Genomic DNA, 27,895 nt, shown 5'->3' on the forward strand with positions numbered 1-27,895 from the left:
AGGAATCAAAGATTGCTCGATACAATCCCTTTATATCGGATGGCATCCTTCGTCTTGGTGGTAGGCTGCAATGTGCTGCACTGTCACATTCAGAGAAGCATCCGGTTATGTTGGATGGACGTCACCATTTCACTGAGCTTCTCATCAGACACACACATGTAAGACTGCATCATCTCGGTGTGCAGATTGTGTTAGGGGAACTGCGAGAAGAATTTTGGATTCTGCGAGGACAACAAGCTGTTCGGAGAGTTCTTCACTCTTGCCTACCAGTCGCTGGTACGAAGAGATGGAGGCCCCACTACCACTGGACAGAGTTCAGCCTTCAAGACCATTTGCAGTAACAGGCATCGATTTTGCCGGACCATTATATGTCAAATCTGGACATCAAACAAAAAAGTCCTACACGGTCCTATTCACATGTGCAACAACGTGGGCCATTCACATTGAACTTGCAACTGACATGTCCACTGACAGAGTTTTGATGGCTGTGCAACGCTTTGCAGGACATAGGAGCCTACTAGTCACTGTCTACTCAGACAATGCTATAACATTTCATGCAGCCAACTCAGAACTGGCAGAGCTTTTCAAAACTATGCAGCATACTGACGTACAGCTCTACTGTGCCCATCATGGAATCACTTGGAAATTCATACCCCCACGTGCGGCTTGGCGGGGAGGCTGGTGGGAACGCATGATAGGCTCAGTCAAGCGCTGCCTGAGGAAAGTTCTTGGTCGCTCCCAGGTGGATGTAGAGAGCTTAAACACCACCTTGATCAGCATAGAAGCCGAAATAAACTAACGACCCATCACTCAAGGAGAGCGACACTGCATTGACGTAAGCTCACTTTCTAAATGGTGGGAAATTAGTAATAAATTCCATGTGGGCCAGAGCCAGCAACTAGAAAGGACCTTGCCAAGGAGTTCCGACTCAGACAAAAGGTCCATGACAACAACTGGCGCAGGTGGAAGACAGAATACTTCCTGCTGCTAAGACAATATCATGAGGTGAAGGGATACCCTTTGCAAAGGAAAGCGAGAATTGGAGAGGTTATTCTGCTCCAAGAAGACAGCAAACCACGGCACTTGTGGAAGAGGTCTGTGGTAGAAGTAGTGCGGTATGGCAGAGACAGTAAAATACGGTGCATCATCCTCCACCAGCCAGATGGTATGAAGATCTGTTGACCGGTCCAGCTGGTCATCCCCCTCGAGATGGACCAGGGGGGGGAGGATATCGGGGAATGAAGACTCCTACGCCAACTGTTGGTGTTCTGTTAAGTCTATACATTGTGCTGCCCTCTGCAGCGGACATATTTCAACTGTAACTGTAAAATGGACATGTGAGAATAAAGGTGAGTGTGAGCAGAAGTTTTACTGTGTCCTTGATTTCACTAGTGTGTAGCAACAAATGGTAGAAAAAGAGTGCATGTGGGCTTTAAGTTTGCATCCATCTTTTTCATTACTCAATGGGCCACAGTGATGCCATGATTAGAGGGAAGTGTGGATTTCTCCCTCAGTGAGGCCATCTAGCATCAGAATGTAAAGAACACCATGTGAAGAATTCAGTGAACGATAGTCCTCAACACAAACAGGATAACTCTGGAGGAGTGATGCTGTAAGCAGTTGTAGGGTCTGAAAATCACAATACGTTTTCAGAAGCAAAGTTGTATTACATAAATGACAAAAGAATTTCACAGGGCCTGCAACTGCAACACCTTTCAGAATAATGCATGCATTAACCGTAGCAAAGGACTGACCACCTCCGATATGTGATATCATGAGGAACTGATGTACAACAGGTATGGCCTTGAAATCTTTAGCCTCATTCTGTTTATGTTTAGTAGACACACCCTAAGACGTTGATTGAGCCACTGCAAAAAATCCCCGTGATTGCCAACATCTCCAATGGCATGCTGCTTCCAATTGGGTGCCCCCTCAGAGGGGGATTCACCCACTGTAAATGACTGTTCACACCTCCCGAACTCCTGACAGAGGGACCAGCTGGCATTTGAGAAAGTAACAGTCACCCCTCTCTGGGCCTGGTCTGTATCAGAGGGTATGTGTGAACCCTACTGTTGACCCAGAACTAGGAATTATGCTTTACCGTGTCACCTGTAATGTGTCTAATGAATGAGCCAGGCTTCAGGAACACACCAGGTTGAAGGAGGAACAAAGAGAATGAGGATTTACCAGTTAAGTCTTCACAACCTTACTGAAACTGGCAACAGCTACTTACAATTCTTCTTGATCATGGCCGTAAACTGTCAACACTACAAGCTTGTGTGTTTCCTGAGCACCACTGTGGCACAGCATTGAAAGAGTTATCCAACACTATATTCATTGATCTGAAAGACTGGGAATCAGCTCCAATTTTTTGATTTATAGCCACTCACCCTTTCTTGTTCTACTGCAGTATAACATTAGCTTGTGGCTATCAAGATGAATTTCAGTGCTTTTCAAGTGATGTTCTGGATTAAGCACAATACAGCTGCTGATATACCACCTGAATTTTGTCTTATTGTACTGATATTAGGCATGTGCTCTATTTATCTAGGAACAGTCACACAATGGTTGTTGCACAGAACAGCATTACTGAACATACTGCCTTGTAATGCTGGTGCTTATTGGTAATTCTGAATAATTAAAGTAGTGCATTTCATTTCTGAAGTACTCTCACAATAAATAAAAATTAATATTTCTCAAAAAGTTCTGCAGTGAATTATGAAAACTTACCTTGCACTATCAGATGCATATCTTGTTGACGCTTCCACCTGAAATATTTCAAGAAATGGCCAGTGATTTACAACTGATGGGACAGTAAATAAATAGATTTATATTAACACCCACCTACATGTGATTGATCCACCAAATGCTGTAAGTGAAGCTTGAAAATACCAATAAAGAGCACATGATAAACTGTTGCAATTAATGAAACACAATATTAGTCAGAATTCCTTTTCCATTTTCTCAATTTGTCTTCAGTACTGTAAATACCTACACAAGCTAGTAATTTGGTTGTAGCCATACTTCCTACTAGACACTTCACAAAGAAAAGTGACCAAAAACATTTTTAACCTGTCATGCACTTCCACCTTGTGTAGAATTTTCATTCACTTTTTTTTTTTATTATGAAAACTGCCATTCACTGACAGAAGAATCGATTATCATAAATGACACATTTGGGCCTTTGTGCTCTGGGCAGCCCAGATCAACTTGCAGAGGTGAGGAGTGACTTCTAAACCCAACCTTAAGTTCACACCCAGAACTACATACAGACCTGGACCATTAAATATACAAACATTAATAAATATTGGCAAACTCAAAATACTTTCAGACACTGTAAATGTATAACAAAATTCGTATTACAAAACAGCACATTCACAGATGAATAAATACCACATTCAGAGAACTGTAGATTTTTACAGAGAACACAGGGATGAAATTAGCAAAACTATCCCACAACTAGGCTCTGCATTCATAAACGTCAAATCTATGTTGCAATAAGTACCAAATTTTTCCATTACCTCCAGAAAGACTCACTCCCTGCAATAATCCAATATTTAGATGAAAGGTACACAATAATTGATGCACATTAATCAATAAATCATGTTAACAAGAACAATGCAGAAAGCAAAACAGTCCTGAGAACTATGTTGAGAAGCATCTGTTGAAGTTCCAGAGGAAAACGTAAGAATTTTATTAAATTTTTATCCTCAGATTGGTACAAAATGGAGATGAGAACACTTTCTGCCTAAACTGCTATTAATTAATAATGTATTCACAACTGGAATTTTGACTTTCTCAGGCAACAGCTTACTATGAACTATGTCGAACTTATTACATGTCATGCCTAGTCATTGGGGAGTGGATATAAAGATTTGCAGTATGATATGACTGACAGAAATTAGTACATTAAGTACTAACATTGTCTGGACATACAGATTATGAAGACTCCAGTCTTGTAATGACTATGGAATTTGCAAACACAGTTAACACAAAGAAAGTACTACCTCAAAAGGAATTATAAAGGTTTCAGACATCACACTGACTTACCACTTGAGAATCTTACAGCTGCCAAATTAATTTTGAATAAATATGTACCATAACAGTCCAGGGAGAAAATGTTTTCATTTATAAATGTCTGTCTGACTGTGGATGTAAGAAAAAAGGATAAATGGTAAGAAAAAGACAGTTAGCTAAATTGTTGGCAGATAACCATCCCCCCACCCCACATATATATCACTAAATCACTAAAAAGATATGCAATCAACACTAATATGATTTGAGAATATCACATAGCTTATGTGCCAATAACAAAGCACAATTCCAAGAACTTGATAAATTTCATAGTTAGACATAGATACCTGTTGAAATTGACCATTACCACTGATTAATGAAAGTGGTTCCTGGCCTAGAATAACTGATAATCATGTTCACAGAAGATTCAAAGAAATTCCATGAAAAGTTCAAGGAGAAAACAACAGCAGAAATTCTAAAATACAAGATATATCAGGGATGGCTTAGGACAGGAAGGTCCTGTGATGGGCAGATTGATGAAGGACTAAAGTGGCAAAATACTATTGGAATACATTTGTAAAATTTTAGAAGGCTTATGACTATAAAGCATGACAGCTTTTATTCAGAATTCTTAAAAAATCTTACATGCAGAAGACAACATGAGTCATTTTAAAAGAACTTCAGCCTCATTTGATATAAGAACAGACTTTAGCCAAGGCAATGGACTAACTCCATTCTTCTTTCAGACCATACTAGAAAAGTGAACATTGAACAGATGGAGCACTTGTCAGAACGTAATACCAGAAGTTGAATACTACTTGGTTAGAAACTGGATGTCAAAATTGTCTGTTATACTTTTGTAGATAATTCAGCAATACTGGTGGTGTAGCGAAAGTACAAAACAGAGAGAAAGAAAAAAGTAGGAAAAGCATGACTACTCAACTCCTCTGATAAGAAGCAGTAATGGGGAACACCAATACTGCAAAATCTCACTCAAATATTGAGTATGGGAGTATCAGGGGAAGACAAATTTAAGGATCTATGATAAGTCATATAGCCAAATGGTGGAGAAAATGGAGCCACAAGAGTAAGACTATGAAAGATGGACTTTGCATTACAGTAAACAGAAGACGTTCATAGTAAAAATTTATTCTCCAAAATTGCAGAACATCTGACTCGCAAGGCAGTCATTTGGCCAGAATACACATCTGCATCATAAACACTGATTTCAGATTTAACAAATGATAGTGAAAATAACGAAAAAAGAAAAGATATTAGGAAACAGAACGCCAGAACAAACATTTAAATTCAGAAACAATAGACAAGTATACATAAATATGTAGGAAAATAACTGGGGCCAAAATTTGGCAAAGAAGGGTAATGAGTCTTACCATACTGAAAAGAAAAACTGCGCAGCAGCACTAAATCTTTTTTATTAAAAAAACTCATTGGCTAACAGAAGTGCACAAAGACCTACAAGAAACTTGTATAAATAAGCAAGAAATTGAAAACCAAACCATAGCCGAGCGGTTAAAGGCGCTACAGTCTGGAACCGCACAACCGCTACGGTCGAAGGTTCGAATCCTGCCTCGGGCATGGATGTGTGTGATGTCCTTAGGTTAGTTAGGTTTAAGTAGTTCTAAATTCTAGGGGACTTATGACCACAGCAGTTGAGTCCCATAGTGCTCAGAGCCATTTGAGCCATTTTGAAAACCAAACCAAATACAGAAACAGAATTGAGTTGATAAATTCTCCACAACAAAATAGTTCCAAAAAGACAAGATAGAAACTAGACATCAGGCGAGTGGAGAGAAATACGTGTACGGATGAAGGAGTAGCATAAAGAAATGTAAAACCTTAGCTGGCCTGTAACTGAGCAGAACAAAAAAATTTGTTTCTCATCTGTAATACCTTCGCAGTACAGCATAGTGGTGCTGTATGTACTGCAAATGAACTACAGCAAGGAGGTCAAAGAGTCTCTGCAAATATGCAAATAACAGTATATGGAGTGTTTTGTTAGGCTACAGCAGTGCTCAGAAGTATTTTTCAGTTGTGTTGTTATGCTGTCAGTACTGCTTGCATGCAGTCACAGAGGAGCAATGCATGTAAGTGTCACTCCATCAAGCGCTTCATGCTGCTGTAGTTACATATCTAGTAAATGAGTAAAATCATACAACAATGTAAGTATATATTCTTTTAGCTCAAAAGTATGTAACTTGCCTTGTTGGTATGGTATTCATTAACCATTATAACTCAGGTATTCACTCAGTGATTGTTTACTTGTAGAGAACTAGAAGTATAACCAAATGAAACACTTGCTTGATGTGAAACAAACTGTTTGGCATGTCTTCAAGACTGGGAGGTAACAGTCTAGCACTGCTACAGAGTATGGCATATCACAACAACTAACAAGTGTGCAAAGTCAATGGCATGAACAGCAAGTAACAGTAATCAACAAGCTAAGGTCCGATCATCCTTGATGAAGAGCAAAGATAAAAAGACATTGATTGATTGATTTATTTATTTTATTTCATTAACAGTACAGAGTAACCCACTACCTTGAAATTTAAGGTGGGTAAGATGCTTCTGAATCTAACAGCAAAGACTTCTCATTGTTACAATCTTATTGGTATACAGTTGCTATGCTTTTGTAAAAAATAAAAATGAAGAAAATAATATATGAAGATTTCTCTTAGGCTACAGCGAATGCAATGCTTAACAATTGTTAAAATGGTTGAACTGGCTCTGAGCACTATGGAACTTAACATCAGAGGTCATCAGTCCCCTAGAGCTACTTAAACCTAAGCAACCTAAGGACATCACACACATCCATGCCCAAGGCAGGATTCAAACCTGCGACTGTAGGAGTTGTGAGGTTCCAGACTGAAGCATCTAGAACTGCTCTTAAAGTGGTTCCATATAATTTGTTACTACCTAGTTGATGAAAATATAATTTATATAATGCACATGTCAAAGAAAAATAAATGAAAAGAATATCTAATACAATGAGTGCAGTGAAAGGAAATGCTGTATTTGGAAGTGTAATATAGTCTAAGTAGCACGTTGGTTGATAATGGCCTATTTCTATGTATTTCAGATGAGAAGGTCTCGGTACAACCTCGAGCTATTCTCATCTGAAATGGTTTGTGCTAAGGACAGAATGATTTGTAGGCAATCAGCTGCAGCTCCAAGAGAAACACCTCAACAAATCAGGGATGATCTGAAGCAACATAGTGGACTGAGCCCACGCACGTCTACCATAAAAAGTCACTTAGTAACAGGCGATTTACATGATAAATGAAATAAACCAGCTCATAAATTCAAAAACTAGGGACAGGATAGACTTTCCAAGAAAACCCTGAACTTGGAATGCCAAAGACGGATTTAAGGTTTTATGGAGTGACAAAAATAAATTTAACATTTTTTTTCTGATGGTGTGGAGTATACAGGGTGAGTCACTAACTATTGCCACCAAGAGAAACTCTGAAAGTATGATAGGAGTTGAGAGGTTTGTGGGACAAAAGTTGCATGGTACAACAGGGGCCACAGTATGAAATTGGTTGATTGTTGCTTCAGAGATATAAAGGTCAACTTTGCTTTTTGAATGGGATGCTACAGTATGATACTTATTTTCTGATAGCGGTTATGGAGATGAATTCAATGATGTTTAACATTAACGTCTTTGAAGGTCAATGAAGGTCAAAAAGGTGGTTTGAAAATCCATTATCAGAAGGTGTTCGAAGTGACGACCATTGGTATCAATGCAGTGCTGCGATCTTCTTACCATGGATGGAGTGGTATTTCTTATCACACCAGCACTTATGGAAACACATGCTCTGACAATTGTCTCCCATATCTCATGCAAATAGATATGCAGACTTGTAATAAATATATTACAATTTCATATCCTTCAATTACCCAATGGCAGTTTTTTGTATTACACACTTATGTTTATGTAATTGTAACTAATGCTTTCTATAAAACATTTTTGAGTGCTACTGTAATAGAACTGTACTAAGACCCATGGTGAGATGAAAGAAGGAGATAGTAAAGAACAGTGGCAGAGTACAAATACTGTTTTGTTCTGCAGATCACTACATGCAATCTGATGACCCTCTGGACAGCAGCAACAATCCTTAAGTATATTGTCTCATGTGAGCTCATCAGATCAAATCAAAATGTATTTGAAGAAAGCAACTACCATATTTTGCAGACTGAAAGGTGCACCTTAATTTAGAAGCAGTTTTTAAGGAAAGTACATTTTTACCATTTTTTATTATATTGCAGTCAGCCTAAAAATTTCTTAGTTTATACAACCAAAATGACATTTAAAATCACTAATATTCATTATCTGAACTTTCCTCTTTCCTCAGCATCATTGTCCTCTTATATATAAGATGGTCTTAATTACCATTGAGAGCATTATTTATGCTGCCCTTCTTGAAAGATTTAACTACGATGTTTTCTCTCACTCCAGATCATGACTGCTTTATTGACTGACACACTTGTTTGTTAGTAGATCATTTTAGAACTCCGTTGTCATGAATTCATGTTGGGCTTAATCCATCATCCATTTGTTCCAATCCTCTTCCATATACAATTTAAATACACTGAAATGCCATGGAAACTGATATAAGCATGCGTATTCAAAGATAGAGGTATGTCAACAAGCAGGATATGACACTGCAGTCTGCAATGCCTATATAAAACAAGAAGTGTCTGGCACAGCTGTTTTATCAGTTACTGCTTCAACAATGGCAGGTAATTAAGATTTAATTGAGTCTGAATGTGATGTTATAGCCAGTGCATGAGCGATGGGACAGCATTTCTGAGATAACTATGAAGTGGGGATACTACCGTATGGCGATTTCATGAGTGTACAGTGAATATCAGGAATCCATTAAAATATAAAATTTCTGACAATGCTGTGGCCAGAGAAGGATACTGCAAGAACGGGACCACCAAGAAATGAAGAGAATCATTCAACATGATGGATGTGCAAACCTTGCACAAATTGCTGCAGGTTTGAATACTGCGCCATCAAAAAGTATCAGTGTGCAAACCATTCAACAAAACATCACTGATATGGGCTTTTGGAGCTGAAGGCCCACTTGTGCACCCTTGATTACTGCACGACACAAAGCGTTACACCTCAATTTGGCCTGTCAACACCAGCATTGGACTGTTGAGATTGGAAACATGTTGCCTGGTCAGATGAGTCATTTCAAATTGTATTGAGCAGATGGATGTGTAAAGGTATGGAGATAGCCTCGTGAATCTATGGACCCTTCTTGTCAGCAGGGAACTGTTCAAGGTGGTGGAGGCTGTGTAATGGTGTAGGGCATGTGCTGCCGTGATATGGGACACCTGATACTGACAGGTCACACGTACATAAGTATCCTGTCTGATCACCTGCAGCCATTCATGTCCATTGTGCAATCCGACCGACTTGGGCAATACCAGTAGAATTGCTACAGAGTGGCTCCATGAACACTCTTCTGAGAAACACTTCTACTGGCCACCAAATTCCCCTGGCATTAACATTACTGAGCAAAACTGGGATGTCTCACAACATGCTCTTCAGAAAAGATCTCCAGCCCCTCATACTCTTTCTGATTTATGGTCAGCCCTGCAAGATTCTTGGTGTCAATTCTTCCCCTGCAGTACTTCTGACATTAGCTGAGTACATGCCATGTTGTGTTGCAGCACTTCTGCATGCTCACTAGGGCTCTACATGATATTACGCAGGTGTACCAGCTTATTTGGCTTTTCAGTGTAGTGCATTTGTCAAGACTTCAAGAAGTTGCAATTGTGAAGTAAGTCCTCCTGCAATAACAGCAAGCTCTGTATTTAATTGTCTCCATTTCTCTTTCACAGAATTTTACAAATGACTACTGAAGTGATCTAGCACAAGAAGAGAACTCATCTTCAACCAAGTGACTTTCCTTTGTTTCTGTTAATCCACAATTTCATACCAGCCTCATCCATCCAACCCTTGTCACATACATGAACAACACCTGCCAGTATTCCACAAGGTTTTGACGTTTTTTAGCACTTGAAAATGATCATTGGATTAAGTTTAGTGCCATCAACACAACATGAAAGAACAACAGTGTAGTGCATTTTTTCATGTTCACCTGTTTTAATAGTTACCGTTTTAGCACTTTTCATGGCAACAATTTTGTTACTTGGCACATCAAGTCTTTATGCACTATTTAACTTAGTTACACACTGGTTTTCTTTCTATGTTGTATAATAATGTGATGGAAAGGTAATACTCTCTTCATACTCTTGTGGAATTTTATGAGATGTTTTGGTCTTGGTTCACGTGCTATGTCCATGACACTTTATAAACCTGTAGCACCAAACATTTTCACCCTTAGTATCTGTTAAGTTCCACTGTAGCACTAGCTTACAAGCATGTATTTGAGACATTTTTGTAGTAATTCGAATACCATTTGGATGGTGTGCTTGAATCCATTTCAGTACATCATCTTCTAGTTTTTGCCATTTTGTATTCAGTCCCCTATTTGGACATTTGGCCTTCCTCATGTTTTTCTGTTCTTCTTTACTAGCCTGCCAATAGCATTTTTTTTTTTTCTTTTTCTGTTGCTGGAGGACTGGAATGCTGCTCAGCTGCTGTGTTTCCACATTGTTCTGCATATGCTTTTACTTTCTATTTATAGCCTGCATCATATGAGTACCTTTTATTTTTTCCATTGTGAAGCTAGCTACTAAAGAAAATATTCTTCTGTTACCAATAACACAAATCACTTTCAATTGAAGTTCGCTGGCACTGTAGACTGCAATGACAACAGGGTAGACAGTGCCCTTGGTTTGTGATTGTGGGGCATGAGGGAGACACTGTTAGCAAGCTTGTGAATCCCATTAACTCATGTTCGTTGCATTGGTGCAATTGAATCCAATGTTGCTAGATAGAAATAGATTTCCTGCAGCATTGAATATGTGGCAAATTTTAAGGCAACCAGGAATTTTGACGCCAACACTGGACTTGTTATATTAAATTCGAGTATAACGCACCTCAACTTTGAAGGCACTTTTTTGAACAAACAAATTCGTTTTATAATCTGTAATATATGGTATCAAGTCTCTGTAAGTACCACTGGAAATTAATTTGAACAAATAATTAAGGTACCTTAAAATTTATCATGCATTCAAACTTTCAAATACTACAAGTGAGATAGTAATGTATCATCAAATGTACAGGATTGATTGACACTGAACATTTGTCATTTAACATTGAAACACAAACAGATACACATTTAATATTTTGCTCTGGTAAACTATGTTCCTCCCAAGCCAAGAGAAATGCCATTAACCGGCTATCCATTGGGAATACTTTCCTGTGAGAGAAAGCCGACAACTGTGAGGCAGTATTTAAATTCAAATTCCTACAACTTTTGCAGTAGTATCTTTGAGGAAGTTTAGGACATTTCCAAGGCCAATGCTATGATGGCAAGTAGAATTTGTCACACATTAAAACATACTCATCAACCCATTGACAAACAAAAGATGAATGCAGCCAAAGTAAGTGAGGAACAGCAATAAGCAAAGGATTCAACATATCAAATATTCTAACTCTGCTGACTGATCCTTCAAAAAATCAGATGCAAGCCAACTGCTAATTTGTCACTTTCCATCTATAGAACATTATTCACAAGTATTATATAGAAAAACACTAAAACTGAATTCAACGGTATTATATCAAACTGTGCATCTGAACTTCAGGAGTTAAATATAGCACTGCATAGTTTTTCATTATTTAATTTTTATAAACACTGACTACAATAACGCTGAATTTTACTACTGGTAAGCCAAAACTGCCACAGGCACAAACCACACATCAAACTGTACAGTTTATCTGGAACTCAACTGTATCCAGGATATCTAAAATTTGAGTAAAACTACTCAATTAATTTGACGAGAGCTAAATATACTCCACAATTCGATACACCAAAAGACAGTATATTTTACACTACACCCTTACCTTTATCCTTGGTCAGTATGTGTTGGCACATTTTTGAAAAATTAACTATTATGCAGTGTGATCAATATATGTTCAGTTCAATTTGTTGTAATTCAAACTTCGTATGTGCTACATAGTAGCATAAATCACCATGTAAATAAGCAGGAAATTATGACCTAACCTGATAAGACGCACTTGTTTGTATACAAATATTCCTTTGTGTTTACTTATTTTGCATGATGGCAGTTTATTATGTTTCCACCAATATTTAATGTAATATTTATCTTAGAATATTTCATAAGGTTTTAAAGTGAGAAGCATGGGGAGGTGCTTAGCTCAAGCCAAGCTTCACAAACTCCTCACTAGGGTACGAACTAATCCAGAAGGTACATTGAGGAAGGAGGATGGGGAAAATACAAAAACAGCATGTGAGACACTGGAACTGCTCCTCAAAATTCATTTTCCTCAATATGCTCTGGCGGATAACATAGGCCAGAATGCGACCCCTGAAAGACAATGGTTCTCAGCCACTCAAAGAGAGGACTGCGACCAGCCAAGGCGTGTGTCGATTTCAGTAAAATCCAATGGGCAGTGGGAACATTCTAACTGGTCAAGTCACCTGGCCCAGATGGACTCTTTCCAGCTCTCTTGAAACAAGCACGAGAGAATCTTGTAAGAGTGCTGTGCAGGTTATTCAGGGTTAGCCTGGCAGCGGGAGTCATTCCCAATGCCTGGAGGGCAGTGACAGTTGTCTTTATTCTAAAGCCAGGGGAAAACTGATCATACCAGGCCCAAGGATATAAGACCAATCAGTCTGGTTAATGTACATGTTGGGGAGAGAAGGCTAACTACGGCTCATCTACACTCCTGGAAATTGAAATAACAACACCGTGAATTCATTGTCCCAGGAAGGGGAAACTTTATTGATACATTCCTGGGGTCAGATACATCACATGATCACACTGACAGAACCACAGGCACATAGACACAGGCAACAGAGCATGCACAATGTCGGCACTAGTACAGTGTATATCCACCTTTCGCAGCAATGCAGGCTGCTATTCTCCCATGGAGACGATCATAGAGATGCTGGATGTAGTCCTGTGGAACGGCTTGCCATGCCATTTCCATCTGGCGCCTCAGTTGGACCAGCGTTCGTGCTGGACGTGCAGACCGCGTGAGACGACGCTTCATCCAGTCCCAAACATGCTCAATGGGGGACAGATCCGGAGATCTTGCTGGCCAGGGTAGTTGACTTACACCTTCTAGAGCACGTTGGGTGGCACGGGATACATGCGGACGTGCATTGTCCTGTTGGAACAGCAAGTTCCCTTGCCGGTCTAGGAATGGTAGAACGATGGGTTCGATGACGGTTTGGATGTACCGTGCACTATTCAGTGTCCCCTCGACGATCACCAGTGGTGTACGGCCAGTGTAGGAGATCGCTCCCCACACCATGATGCCGGGTGTTTGCCCTGTGTGCCTCGGTCGTATGCAGTCCTGATTGTGGCGCACACATACGACCATCATTGGCACCAAGGCAGAAGCGACTCTCATCGCTGAAGACGACATGTCTCCATTCGTCCCTCCATTCACGCCTGTCGCGACACCACTGGAGGCGGGCTGCACGATGTTGGGGCGTGAGCGGAAGACGGCCTAACGGTGTGCGGGACCGTAGTCCAGCTTCATGGAGACGGTTGTGAATGGTCCTCGCCGATACACCAGGAGCAAGTGTCCCTAATTTGCTGGGAAGTGGCGGTGCGGTCCCCTACGGCACTGCGTAGGATCCTACGGTCTTGGCGTGCATCCGTGCATCGCTGCGGTCCGGTCCCAGGTCGACGGGCACGTGCACCTTCCGCCGACCACTGGCGACAACATCGATGTACTGTGGAGACCTCACGCCCCACGTGTTGAGCAATTCGGCGGTACGTCCACCCGGCCTCCCGCATGCCCACTATACGCCCTCGCTCAAAGTCCGTCAACTGCACATACGGTTCACGTCCACGCTGTCGCGGCATGCTACCAGTGTTAAAGACTGCGATGGAGCTCCGTATGCCACGGCAAACTGGCTGACACTGACGGCGGAGGTGCACAAATGCTGCGCAGCTAGTGCCATTTGACGGCCAACACCGCGATTCCTGGTGTGTCCGCTGTGCCGTGCGTGTGATCATTGCTTGTACAGCCCTCTTGCAGTGTCCGGAGCAAGTATGGTGGGTCTGACACACCGGTGTCAATGTGTTCTTTTTTCCATTTCCAGAAGTGTATATTCAAACCAACACACACATCAACCATGTAAATCACCAGAGAAAGCTTTCCGTCAATTCGTTGGGAGGGTGGAGAAAGCCCCTTGCTTTCAAGAAAGAGCCCACTCCATCTTCCTGGACATTGAGGGAACTTTTTGTAAGACAACCGTTGATTCCATGGTCAGGGCAGCAGAGATGCATGACCTAGTGACCACTATATGTAGGTGGACTAAGGCCATGCTTAGTAGGAGGAGGGTAGAAGCCACCATGATTAATGAAAAAATGGTAATTAACACCACTAGAGATTGTCCACAAGCAGGAGTTTTGTCCACTTTATTGTGGAATCTAGTGGTGAACAAACTCATTGAGAAACTAGATTCCAGGCAATGATTTTGTGAAGGATACACAGATGACCTTGTCATAGTAATACTTGGCAAATTTACTGACACAGTTTGGAATATGGCACAAGGTTCACTGGACATTGTGCAAGACGAGTGCATGAAATAGAACCTAAGGGTTAATCCTATGAAGACTTGTGGTACCAATCTTGAAGAAGCATATCCAACACTGAAGTTGGAATCTAAAGCTTTTCGATGAAACTCAATCTGTGAAGCGGATAGTGAAAGGTCTAGGGGGTACCCTTAGATGAGAAACTAATATGGACCCCTGACATTAAGAGCATCTGCTCCAGGGCAAAAGGTACTCTAGTGAGTACCAGAAGGACTTTTGGCAAAAACTAGGGCCTAAGACCCTGAGGTAGGCACTGGATATACAGCACAGTGGTTAGACTTAGGATCTCCTATAAGGCCGTAGTGTCCTGGAAGAAGGTAGAACAGCAGATTGCAGCTAAGAAGATTGCTAAGGTGCTGAGCCTAGCCTGCATCACCATAAGAGGCAGAATTAGTAGCACACCAACTACTGGGGTGGAAGCTGGTGCATACAGACTCAAAACTGGTAAAAACTGGATCTCACTGAGATATCCAGACCCACACACTAATATAGTGAGTGAGGCAAATATTGGAATGGCTGGGGAACTGCTGGCCAACTATATAATAACTCCCAACTGCTTCAACAAGCTTTACAATATAATAATTTGAAGTTGGGAACAGTAAGAAAAAACAGTTTGACGCCATACTGGGGACATTGTCTGGTTCACTGATTGCTCGAAATCAGACCAAGGTGCTGGGCCGTGGTGTATGGAATTCGGCGAAGACTGGCGGGCATCATCTCTCCAGGACAACTGGCCTTGGTATTCCAAGCTGAAATTACTGCAATCAGGGTGTGTGTGGAGGAAAAAATACATAGGTGCTAGAAGGATCGTAGCATCTACATCTATTCAGACAGCTAGACAGACCTTAAATCGAGATCTAAAATTATTGCAGAATGTCGCAGGGCTCTGGTGGAGCTAGGGGGAAGCAATTGGGTAAAACCAATGTTGGTCCTTGGCCACTCAGGGATCAGTGTCAATGAACAAGCCGACAAATTGGGGGCAGAGACTCCATTCATTGGATTGGAACCTGTCCTGACAATCACCAAGGCTATGATCAAACTAGAACTACAGAACTGGCTTAGAAGACAGCACATAGAATACTGGTCCAATGTCGATAAGCAAACACATGGCAAGTTAATGATGCCAAAGCCGTGTTTTAAGAGAAGCTCTGTAATCCTGGGCTTGAACAGCCAAGAGATTAAACTCACACCCAAAGGTGTAATGGAGGCATGTCCAGCATGGTTTCAATCCCAGCAGTTGGCGTGCTACTAATTCTGCCTGTTATTGCGAAGCAGGCCATTCTCTGCACCTTAGCAAGCTTCTTAGCTGCAACCTGCTGTTCTACCTTCTCCCACGACACTAAGGCTCCATAGGAGATTCTAAGTCTAACCACCGTACTGTATATCTAGTGCATACCTCAGGGTCTTAGGCCCTAGTTCTTTTGCCACAAGTCCTTCTGGTATTCCCTATAGTGCCTTTCGCCCTGGAGCAGATGCTCTTAACCCCTAATCACAGTCGTGAGTACTTCTCACGCAACTACAGTCATGCAGTCCCGTGGAATGCATTCAGAAGGCGGGAAAAATACTTAAAAATCACCAATCTAGTGCTACTTTTTGAATTTAGTACTACATATTTATTCTTCAATTATACACAAATGGTAATTTATGAACAAAATATTGTTTTGGTGCTGTGAAAAAGACCTATTCATATTGCACTCTAAATTCTCATTGAAATTTACAGTGATGGACAAATATCCAAATATCTAAGTGTAGTTCTTCTCTTGAAACTTGGTTGTTGCAGGTTAATGTTGATCAAGTACCGCCGGTGTAAAATTTAATGAGTAGTCTTGACAGCAAATGAAACAGAAAAAATCTGCACTACTGAAAGTGGCCACATTATGCACCAACTTACACGCACTGCGGACACACCTTACAAGAGCATTCCAAACAAATTAGGACCTTGCAATTGCGACACAAGTAACTTGTCTTTCTCTTCTTTTTTGGTGGACAAATGCGACATGTCTCCCTTCCATCCCTAGGTAGTTTGTACTCCTTTTCCAGCTCTTCATGGAGATGTACTTCACTTCCTAAAACTCGAACGATAGAAAATCTCAATTCTCGTGGGAGGAATTTATTCACTATCCTTTCGTGCAGTGAATGTTCGATCAGTTCTTTCGCTAGGGCTTTCATGAAGTTCATCCTGGTAAGCACAGTTCTTTCCTTGAATGACTGATGAACAATATATGCACTGACAACACTCGTGTCAAGAATATGGAAAAACACGGCCATGGTCCAACGTTGTGTGCAGCGACTTTAACAATATTTGGCACACTTTTTGTCTACAGTATCAACAGCACCCTTTGTGTTGTTATAGTGGGCTATTATTACAGGTTTTTTACTTTCCACATCATCTTCTATGGAGTGATGCATTGTTGATATACGAATTACTGCTCTTCCTTTCTTAGGCACATGCAAAATGGGCGTGATGCGTTTGGTAAATCCATACAGCGTTGTTCCAACTTCAAGTCTACAGGAAGGCAAGAAAGATGCAGGAATTTCCTTTCAGTTCTTCCGCATTGTTCCCACTGTGGTCAAACCATTTTTCTGTAGCACATCTGCAAGTATAATTGACATACCAGTTATCACCAGTGTTGTTTCGGTTAGCGTGTGCTATTGGCTTGCACAATCTGAGGACAGCCTGAGTGATAATGGCGTATTTCTTCTCGTCTGGGGAAAGTCCTGCTCCATCAGTACCTTTTCCACAGTAGAGATAGGTTTTGAAGATGAAGTTAGTCCTGGAGTCGGCTAGGCATTGAAGCTTCAGGCCATACTTCACCTGTTTAGATGGAATATGCATTTTGAATTTACAGTGTCCTCTGAAACCAATTAGCATTTCATCAGCTGTAGCATTAACCCCAAAAATATAGGATCACTGCGAATTTTTGTTGAATTTATGTAGAATGTTTGTTATAGCAGCTGCTGGATCAGAAACCTTACGTAACTCCGTGTCATCAGGGTTGTCAAATCTCAGGCAGTTGAGAATTACAGCAAATCTTGCTGATGATATAGTGATACGGAAATTAGCAAAGTCCTTGTGGACACTAAGTACAATCCGTTCTTGTGAATTTATTTGCACTCTCAAATTTTCCTCTGCCTCTCTTTTTCTTCTCTTATATGAAATATTAATAAATACAGTACACTAATACACTGGACATTATTTCAGTTTATTTGCAGTGTAATATAAAAATTGAAGATTAAAAAATCAAACAAGGGAAAATCCAGGACAGAATGGAACATATAGCAGAGATGCTGAGTCGCATATGGGAGAAACAAAAAGACTGTCACAAATATAGCTTTCAGCCAGTACGGCCTTCATCAAAATTAGACAACAGACACACACATACACACTCGTACCAACACAACTCCTACACACATGACTGGAGTCTCAGCCAACTGAGGCCACACTGCGAGCAGCAGCACCTGTGCATCATGAAGTGAGCGGCAACTGGGTGGGAGGTAAGGAGGAGGTTGGGGTAGTGAGGGAGAGGGATAGTAGCATAGTGGTGGCAGACAGTGACGTGCTGTTGGGGAGCATACAGCACTGAGGTGGAAAGAGGGTAAGGCAGCACACTATCTGATCAAAAGTATGGAGACATCCCCGAAAACATACATTTTTCATATTAGGTGCATTGTGGTGCCATCTACTGCCACGTACTCCATATCAGCAACTCCAGTAAACATTATACATCATCAGAGAGCAGAATGGGGCACTCTGCAGAACTCACAGACTTTGAATGTGGCCAGACGATTGGGTGAAAGTTGTGTCCTACGTCTGTACACAAGATTTCAAAACTCCTAAACATCCCTAGTTCTACTGTTTCCAATGTGATAGTGAAGTGGAAATGTGAAGGGACACTTACAGCACAAAAGTGTACAGTCCAATATCATCTGCTGACTGACAGATACCTCCGATAGTAGAAGACATTCGTAATCTATAATAGGCAGACACCTATCCATATAATCCCACAGGAATACCAAACTGCATCAGGATCCACTGTAAGTACTGTGATAGTTAGGAAGGAGGTGAGAAAACTTGGACTGCATGGTCAAGCGGCTGCTCATAGGCCACACATCGCACCAGTAAATACCAAACAATGCCTCGCTTGATGTAAGAAGTGTAAACATTGGATGACTGAACAGTGGAAAAACATTTTGTCGAGTAACAAATCACAGTACACAATGTGGCAATCCGATGGCAGGGTGTGTGTATGGTGAATACCCAGTGAACATCACCTGATAGCACGTGTAGTGCCAACAGTAAAATTCGGAGGCAGTGGTGGTATGGCGTGGTCGTGTTTTTCATGGAGGGGGCTTGAAGCCCATGTTGTTTCACATGGTACTATGGCAGACCAGGCGTACACTAATGTTTTAAGCACCTTCTTGCTTCCCACTGTTTAAGAGCAATTTGGCCAGAATACAATGGGTAATCTGCCATCCACCAAACTTACAGAATATATTCATCCATCCCCGTGGTATTCCACCATCCACCAAACCTACATAATATACTCATCCATCCTTACACAACCCCTTCTTCTAACCCCTTAACCTCATGGCTCGTACCCCTGTAATAGACATAGATGTAAGATCTGTCCTATGCATCCTCCCACCACCACCTACCTCCAGTCCAGTCACAAATATCACCTATCCCATCAAAGGCAGGTAGGTCTACCTGTGAAACAAGTCAAGCAGTCTACAAGCTAAGGTGCAACCACTGTGTTGTATTCTATGTGGGCATGACAACCAGCAAGCTGTCTGTCCACATGAATGACCACTGAATAAACTGTGGCCAACAAACAAATGGGCCACCCTGTTCCTGAGCATGCTGCCAAACAGGACATACTTTATTTCAATGACTGCTTCACAGCCTGTGCCATATGGATCCTTCCCACCAATACCAGTTTTTCTGAATTGCGCAGGTGGGAACTTTCCCTGTAATGTCTCCTATGATCCCATAACATCCTGGTCTCAACCTTAGTAAGTCATTGTCCTCTCCCATCCAGTCCATTCTATTCCCATTCCAGCATTACACAGCCCTCATTTCTCCATCACACCCAGTCATTTTACTTTTCCTCTTTTCCGCATTCCCCCTCCCCATCTCTCCACTGCCCTTCGTCTAACCTCCCAACTGCACATGGCTGCCCTACCCTCTTTCCACCTCAGTCCTGTGTGCTCCCCAACAGGATGTCACCCTCTACCTCCGTCACCCCTATCCCACTATTCCTCCCCTTCCCCACACCAACCTCCACCTCACCCCCACCCAGTCACCATTCCCATCATGCACTGGTGCTGCTACTCACAGTGTGGCCTCATTGTCTGACACTGCAGTCATGTGTGTGTGAGTTGCATTTGCACAAGTATATAAGTGTATGATTGTCATTTAATTCTGAGAAAGGCCTTACTGGATGAAAGCTATATTTGTGACAGTCTTTTTGTTGTTCCTATCTGTGACTCAGCATCTCTACTATATGGTGAGTAGCAACTTTCACAATATTGTTAGAAGATTAAAGGAATCATCCACATAGGGGCTTGACCTAACTACCTTCAGACTACATGAATGTTGGTTGTCTACCATTTTTGACATGTCCGAAACCACAGACATGACACAGAATCTGCACCTCTTATAAATTATATGTAAATTAAAGGTGGAGAGGGAATAAAGGGAAGGAAAGGGAATCGATCACAGCTATCAGCTGCATTGGGACATTACGGAGTGAACATGTGTACCTGGATCTCCTGCTTACCAGGCAGGTTCAATAACCACTGCACCATCCAGGACATAACTGCATGGACTATCTTAGCTTGCTTCACAGCTGATCCACACTCCCATCGAGCACCACCTACCCACAGCTCCTGTCCATGTCCAAAAGAGCAGACACCACACATTCATATAATTTTATAGGCCTAGCTAGGCAATGAATCCAGCTACTTCAATGTGGATGCACAAGTATGTCCTACCTCCTCTGGGAATCTCAGATGAGCAAATATGGAGGAAATTGACAGGGGCTGAGGATAGGTGGCACTCAATGGGAGTGTGGATCGGCTGTGAGGCGAGCCAAGACAGTCCGTGCAGTTGTGGTAACACTGTGTTCCAGATAGTACAGTGTTTATCGCACCTGCCCTGTAAGTAGGAGATCCCATGTTCGAATCACAGTCTGGTACATACTTTCACTTGTCGCCACCAATTCTGCATAATGTCCCAATGTAGCAGACAGCAATTATCCCTCCCCTTTCCTTTCATTTCCACCCCCCTTGACCTTCGATTTACATATAACCTTCAGATTATTGTTTTGTATTCTTTTCACTGTGCCAGCCACTCCCTATAAACTATACTAATATACACTCCTGGAAATTGAAATAAGAACACCGTGAATTCATTGTCCCAGGAAGGGGAAACTTTATTGACACATTCCTGGGGTCAGATACATCACATGATCACACTGACAGAACCACAGACACATAGACACAGGCAACAGAGCATGCACAATTTCGGCACTAGTACAGTGTATATCCACCTTTCGCAGCAATGCAGGCTGCTATTCTCCCATGGAGACGATCATAGAGATGCTGGATGTAGTCCTGTGGAACAGCTTGCCATGCCATTTCCACCTGGCGCCTCAGTTGGACCAGCGTTTGTGCTGGACGTGCAGACCGTGTGAGACGACGCTTCATCCAGTCCCAAACATGCTCAATGGGGGACAGATCCGGAGATCTTGCTGGCCAGGGTAGTTGACTAACACCTTCTAGAGCACGTTGGGTGGCACGGGATACATGCGGATGTGCATTGTCCTGTTGGAACAGCAAGTTCCCTTGCCGGTCTAGGAATGGTAGAACGATGGGTTCGATGACGGTTTGGATGTACCGTGCACTATTCAGTGTCCCCTCGACGATCACCAGTGGTGTACGGCCAGTGTAGGAGATCGCTCCCCACACCATGATGCCGGGTGTTGGCCCTGTGTGCCTCGGTCGTATGCATTCCTGATTGTGGCGCTCACCTGCACGGCGCCAAACACGCATACGACCATCATTGGCACCAAGGCAGAAGCGACTCTCATCGCTGAAGACGACACGTCTCCATTCGTCCCTCCATTCACGCCTGTCGCGACACCTCTGGAGGCGGGCTGCACGATGTTGGGGCGTGAGCGGAAGACGGCCTAACGGTGTGCGGGACCGTAGCCCAGCTTCATGGAGACGGTTGCGAATGGTCCTCGCCGATACCCCAGGAGCAACAGTGTCCCTAATTTGCTGGGAAGTGGCGGTGCGGTCCCCTACGGCACTGCGTAGGATCCTACGGTCTTGGCGTGCATCCGTGCGTCGCTGCGGTCCGGTCCCAGGTCGACGGGCACGTGCACCTTCCGCCGACCACTGGCGACAACATCGATGTACTGTGGAGACCTCACGCCCCACGTGTTGAGCAATTCGGCGGTACGTCCACCCGGCCTCCAGCATGCCCACTATACGCCCTCGCTCAAAGTCCGTCAACTGCACATACGGTTCACATCCACACTGTCGCGGCGTGCTACCAGTGTTAAAGACTGCGATGGAGCTCCGTATGCCACGGCAAACTGACTGACACTTCCGGCGGCGGTGCACAAATGCTGCGCAGCTAGCGCCATTCGACGGCCAACACCGCGGTTCCTGGTGTGTCCGCTGTGCCGTGCGTGTGATCATTGCTTGTACAGCCCTCTCGCAGTGTCCGGAGCAAGTATGGTGGGTCTGACACACCGGTGTCAGTGTGTTCTTTTTTCCATTTCCAGGAGTGTAAATGGCCCATGCCTTACCCGACCTGCACCAAAATACTATTCCTTCTAAATGCTTGGATATCTGGAGTTCCCACTTCTGTCATTCTCATTTCTGGCCAAGCCCTGCATGTATCATAAATTTGTGCAAAATAAGAGATGAAGAAGTACATTTACTTCTCAGTCATGTTGTCCTATAATCTGCCAAGTAGGGGAGTTGAGAATTTCTTTCATTTCAAAGACGTCTGAACATTTTCCAATACAAACTACAATGGTGAGTACATAAGTTCAGAACTTGGGTTTATGGTTCCAAAAAGCAAGGAGTCCTATCTCTCCTGCAGAAATCATGTACAATAAAACTACCCATTCATCTGTAATCTATTTGACATTACCATGCCTCACAACTTACAATGGATTAGCAGTATGAATTTTGTGTTTCCCCAAGTACCCACCTGCTGTATAAAAAATGCAGCACCTAAAGCTGAATGTGTTTTTCCTTGTGAATACTACACCCTCCTCCTCTGAAATTTGAGGCTCCATTAAATGCACACAGAAACTAGACAAGAGATAGTTATATCCCGAGAAAAGAAAGACTTAACAGACCTTAAGACATAGCAGTAGCTTACCTCCTCCATCTTAACTCCCAAAGGATCATATTCGGGATTGCTGGACATCTGTAACAAAGAAATAATGTAAGAGATTCATTACTATCGTTCAACACGCAGTACATGCACACGCTACATTCACGACATTACGAATCTCTCACATGAATTATTGTATAAAGTGCTTTTCTTTAAGAGGATGAGGAGAATACACTAATGGCATGCACCAAATTAAAACATGACTCAAGATCACACACTTCTCTTAAAGTATAAGTTCAGTGTTTTTATTTATTTATTCATTCATTCATTCATTCATTCATTCATTCATGAGAAAAAAACTATTTGGCATGTAACATATATGAAATAAACAAAATATTCTCACAATTTAATAAGAATGTGATTATTCCAGGTCCAAAGAAAGCAGGAGCTGACATGTGAATATCCTGAACCATCAGTTTAAGAAGTCATTATTGCAAAATACTGTCATGAATGATTTACACACAAATGAAGTGACTGACAGAAGCCAACTTTGGCAACATTAATTTTGGTTTCTGGAGAAATGTAGGAACACATTAAGAAATACTGACCTCACAACTTAACTCAGCAGGTAAGAAAGGCTAGCCTCTGTTTATAGGACATTTAGATGTAAGGTGAGCTTTTGACAATGCTGACTGGAACACACTCTTTGAAATTTTGACGGTAGCACAGAAAAAACACAGGGAACAAAACTTATTTGCAACTTCTTCAGACGCCATTTTGATGTTCTAAGCGTTAAAGGACATGAAAGGACGACAGTAGTTGAGAAGTAAGTGTGATCAAGTTGTAGCCTATCCCCATGTTTTTATACCTGAACATTGAGCAAGCAGTAAAGGAAACCACGGACAAATTTAGTACGTGAATTAAAGTTCAGGGAGAAGAAATAAAAACTACAGTTTGTTGATTTTATTTATTTATTTATTTACACTCAGGTTCCATAGGAGCAAATCTCCAAGGTCATGGAACATGTCATTACATGAAATTACAACATACAAGTAATAACAGAGGCATACCGACAATCCTTCTTTCCACAAACAATACAAGACTGGAATAGAAAGGAGAAGATAGAGGTACTCGAGGTACCCTCCGCCACACACCGTCAGGTGGCTTGCGGAGTATGGATGTAGATGTAGATGTTAGGAACCCAAGAAAAAAAAGTCAATCCATAAGTTTAAGTAAACGCAATCAACAATACAATAGGAATCAGCTTACTTTTTCAAGGAACTCCTTAACAGAATAGAACGAGTGACCCATGAGGAAACTCTTCAGTTTTGATTTGAAAGTGCGTGGTTTACTGCTAAGATTTTTGAACTCGAGTGGTAACTTATTGAAAACGGATGCAGCAGTATACTGCACACCATTCTCCACATGAGTGAAGGAAGTTTGATCCAAATGCAGGTTTCATTTCTGCCGAGTATTAACTGAGTGAAAGTTGTTTATTCTTGCAAATAAGCTGATACTGCTAACAAGAAATGATAGTACGGTCAATGTCAAAATACCCTGACTCACGAACAGGGGTCGACAAGAGGTTTGTGAACATAGACCACTTATTGCCCAAACTGCCTGTTTCTAAGCCAAAAATACCCTTATAGAATGGGAAGTGTTACCCCAAAATATAATACCATATGACAAAAGTGAATGAAAATAAGCAAAGAACACTAATTTTCATGTTGAACAATCACTTACTTCAGATACCTTTGGAATAGTGAAAATGGCAGCATTAAGTCTTTGAACAAGATCCTGAATGTGGGCTTTCCACAACAGTTTATTATCTATCTGAACACCTATAAATTTGAACTGTTCAGTTTGACTAATCATAAGCCCATTCTGTGAAATTAAAACATCAAGTTTTGTTGAATTATGTGTTAAAACCGGTAAAAACTGAGTTTTATTGTGATTTAGCATTAGTTTATTTTCTACAAGCCATGAACTTATGTCATGAACTGCACTACTTGAAACCAAGCCAATGGTTAACACAACATCCTTTACTACCAAGCTAGTGTTATCAGTAAACAGAAATATTCCAGTAACCCATAACACTAGAGGGCACATCATTTATATAAATAAGGAACAGGAGTGGCCCCAACACTGATCCCAGGGGCACCCCCCAATTGACCTGTACCCCACTCAGAGCCTACATCACAGCCACTCTCAGCATTGTGAATAATCACCTTTTGATGTCTGTTGTTCATGCAAGAGGTGAACCAATTGTGAGCTACTCCCTGTATTCCATAATGGCCCAACTTCTGGAGCAATATTTTGTGAACAACAGAATAAAATGCCTTCGTTAAATCAAAAAATATGCCCAGCATTCAAAACTTTTTGTTTAACCCATCCAGTGCCTCAAATAGAAAGGAGAGTATAGCATTATCAATTGTTAAACAACTTCTAAAGCTGAACTGTACATTTGATAGCAAATTGTGCAATATAAAATGATCAATTATCCTTACATACACAGCCTGTTCAATAACATTAGCAAACACTAATGACATATAAATAGATCTAATATTGTCTACATTATACCTTTTGCCATTTTTACAAAGAGGATTTACTACTGAGTATTTTAATCGTTCAGGAAACTGACCATTCCTAAAGGAAAAATTACAAATATGGCTAAATACAGGGCTAACATTTGCAGCACAATACTTTAATATTCTCTATCATGTCCATGAAAGTCCTTAGTCTTCACTGATTTAATTATTGACTCAATCTCTCCCTTGCCTGTATCACAGAGGAGATTTTCAGACATCAATCTCAGAAAGGCATTCGCCATGGAAGTTATGTGATTCCCTGCAGAAACTAATTTTTTATGTAATTCACCTGCAGTGATTCAAAAATGATTGTTAAATGCGGTACATATATCTGATTTGTCAATAACAGAAATGTTTTTACTATGATCTGACTTTGGATCATCGACCTTGTGCTGCTGACCACACACTTCCTTCACAACTGACAATTTTATCTGTGAATCAGCTATTCTATTTGCATACCACATACTCTGTCTTCCTAATAACATTTTAAGCACCTTAAAATATTGTTTGCAATGGGCTACTGTAGCTTGACTGTGAATACTTCTAACATTTTGATATAATTCCTTATCCCACTAGTCAGCCACCCAGGCTGCCTATGACTGCTAGTACCCTGTTCAGAATGTTGTAATGGGAAGCAACTCTCAAAGAGCATGAGAAATGTGTTAAGAAAAGCATTATATTTATCATCTATGTTGTCGACACCATAAACATACTGCCATTTGTTCCTTGACAAGGTTTAAAAAACTCTCTACTGCTATTGGATTAACTTTCCTACATAGTTTGTAATTATATGTGACATTCGTTTGAGTGCCAAAGCCTTTTAGTGTTAAAATTTGTGCACCATGGTCTGAAAGGCCATTCACACTTTTGTTAACAGAATGCCCATCTAGTAATGAAGAATGAATAAAACTATTGTCTATGGCTGTGCTACTGTTCCCCTGAAGCCTAGCTGGAAAAAAGGCAGTCAGCATCATATCATATGAATTTAGGAGATCTACCAACATCCTTTTACTTGCACCATCATATACAAAATTTATATTGAAGTCACCACACATAACTAATTTTTGGTACTTCCTGCAAAGTGAATCAAGAACCCTCTCTGGCTTGAGCAGAAATGCTCTCAAATCAGAGTTAGGGACCTATAAACAACAACAATTAGAAGTTAAATTTCACTAACTTCAACTGCCCCTGCACAACATTCAAATATCTGTTCAGAGCAGTGCCATGATAGTCTATGGACTCAAATGGAATACTGTTTTTTTTACGCATATAGCCAGTCCCCCACCCTGCAAGGGACTCCTTGAAAAACAGCCTGCTAATCTGTATCCTCGTAAAGGAAGCCTCTGAATTGTCAAATATTTAAGTGGTGCTCCGATATACCAATAATTTCAGAGTCAACATCTATAAGCAGTGCACTAACTTTATCTCTAATATCTCTTACATTTTGATGAAATATGGTAATTCCTTCACTACTTGGAAATATGTCCTCTGATGGTGAGCCCTTAGTTAGTGGGACTTCCTTTAAGTAGGTATACCTATCAGCTGACTTCAGTCTAAAAAAAGGTGCAGCTCTCACACCAACTACTACAGGAATTTTTCCACAAGTAATTCCACTGCCATCGACTACACTGTCACACTGGATAACACTATCAAAGACAGAAAAAGACTTGAAAGTAAAATTGAACGGAACTGACACAGTCTTGAAAGGAGCTTATACGATGAGTATCTACAAAATCTAAACAAGGGTAATGGAATGAAGTCAAATTAAATAATGTGATGCTGAAAGAATTAGAGATATACAGTCATTAATTGCAGAAGATGAGTTTTGCTGTTTGTATACGAACCTGACTGATGATGGGCAAAATAGGAAGGCTATAAAATACAGACCTGCAATAGCATGAAAATACAGTTCCAAAAAAGTAACTTTTGTTAAGAGTGAATAAACAGTTATCTGTTAGGCAGTCTTTTCTGAAGTGTAGCCTTCTACAGATGTGAAACATGGAAGATAAGTAATAAAATGGATGATAATAGTGATCGATGATGAGAGAAGAGAAGCACTTGAAATATGTTACTACAGAAGAAAGCTGAAGATTGCAATTTTAGATCAGATTACTAGTGATGACTGAATTAAATTTGGCACAATCTGACTACAAGAAGAAGTGAGTTGACAGGACTCATCAAAAGCAATGCGAAATTG

At 41.2% G+C, this 27,895-nt stretch overlaps 1 protein-coding gene across 2 annotated transcripts in view; it reads right to left on the minus strand.

The window, feature by feature from the left end:
- Positions 1–2,711: 2,711 nt before the first annotated feature.
- The window catches only part of LOC126159805 (uncharacterized), a 61,003-nt gene continuing 35,819 nt past the window's right edge, over positions 2,712–27,895 (minus strand). For both annotated transcript variants that reach the window (XM_049916601.1, XM_049916599.1), the window contains exons 5-6: positions 23,156–23,203; positions 2,712–2,768 (exon numbers count right to left, since the gene is read on the minus strand). In XM_049916601.1, coding sequence (XP_049772558.1) covers positions 2,727–2,768; positions 23,156–23,203 — 90 coding nt within the window. In that variant the 3' untranslated portion in view covers positions 2,712–2,726. The remainder of the gene's footprint in view (positions 2,769–23,155; positions 23,204–27,895) is intronic.

The sequence above is a fragment of the Schistocerca cancellata genome, unplaced genomic scaffold (genome assembly GCF_023864275.1).
Source record: "Schistocerca cancellata isolate TAMUIC-IGC-003103 unplaced genomic scaffold, iqSchCanc2.1 HiC_scaffold_1147, whole genome shotgun sequence".
NCBI lineage: Eukaryota > Metazoa > Arthropoda > Insecta > Orthoptera > Acrididae > Schistocerca > Schistocerca cancellata.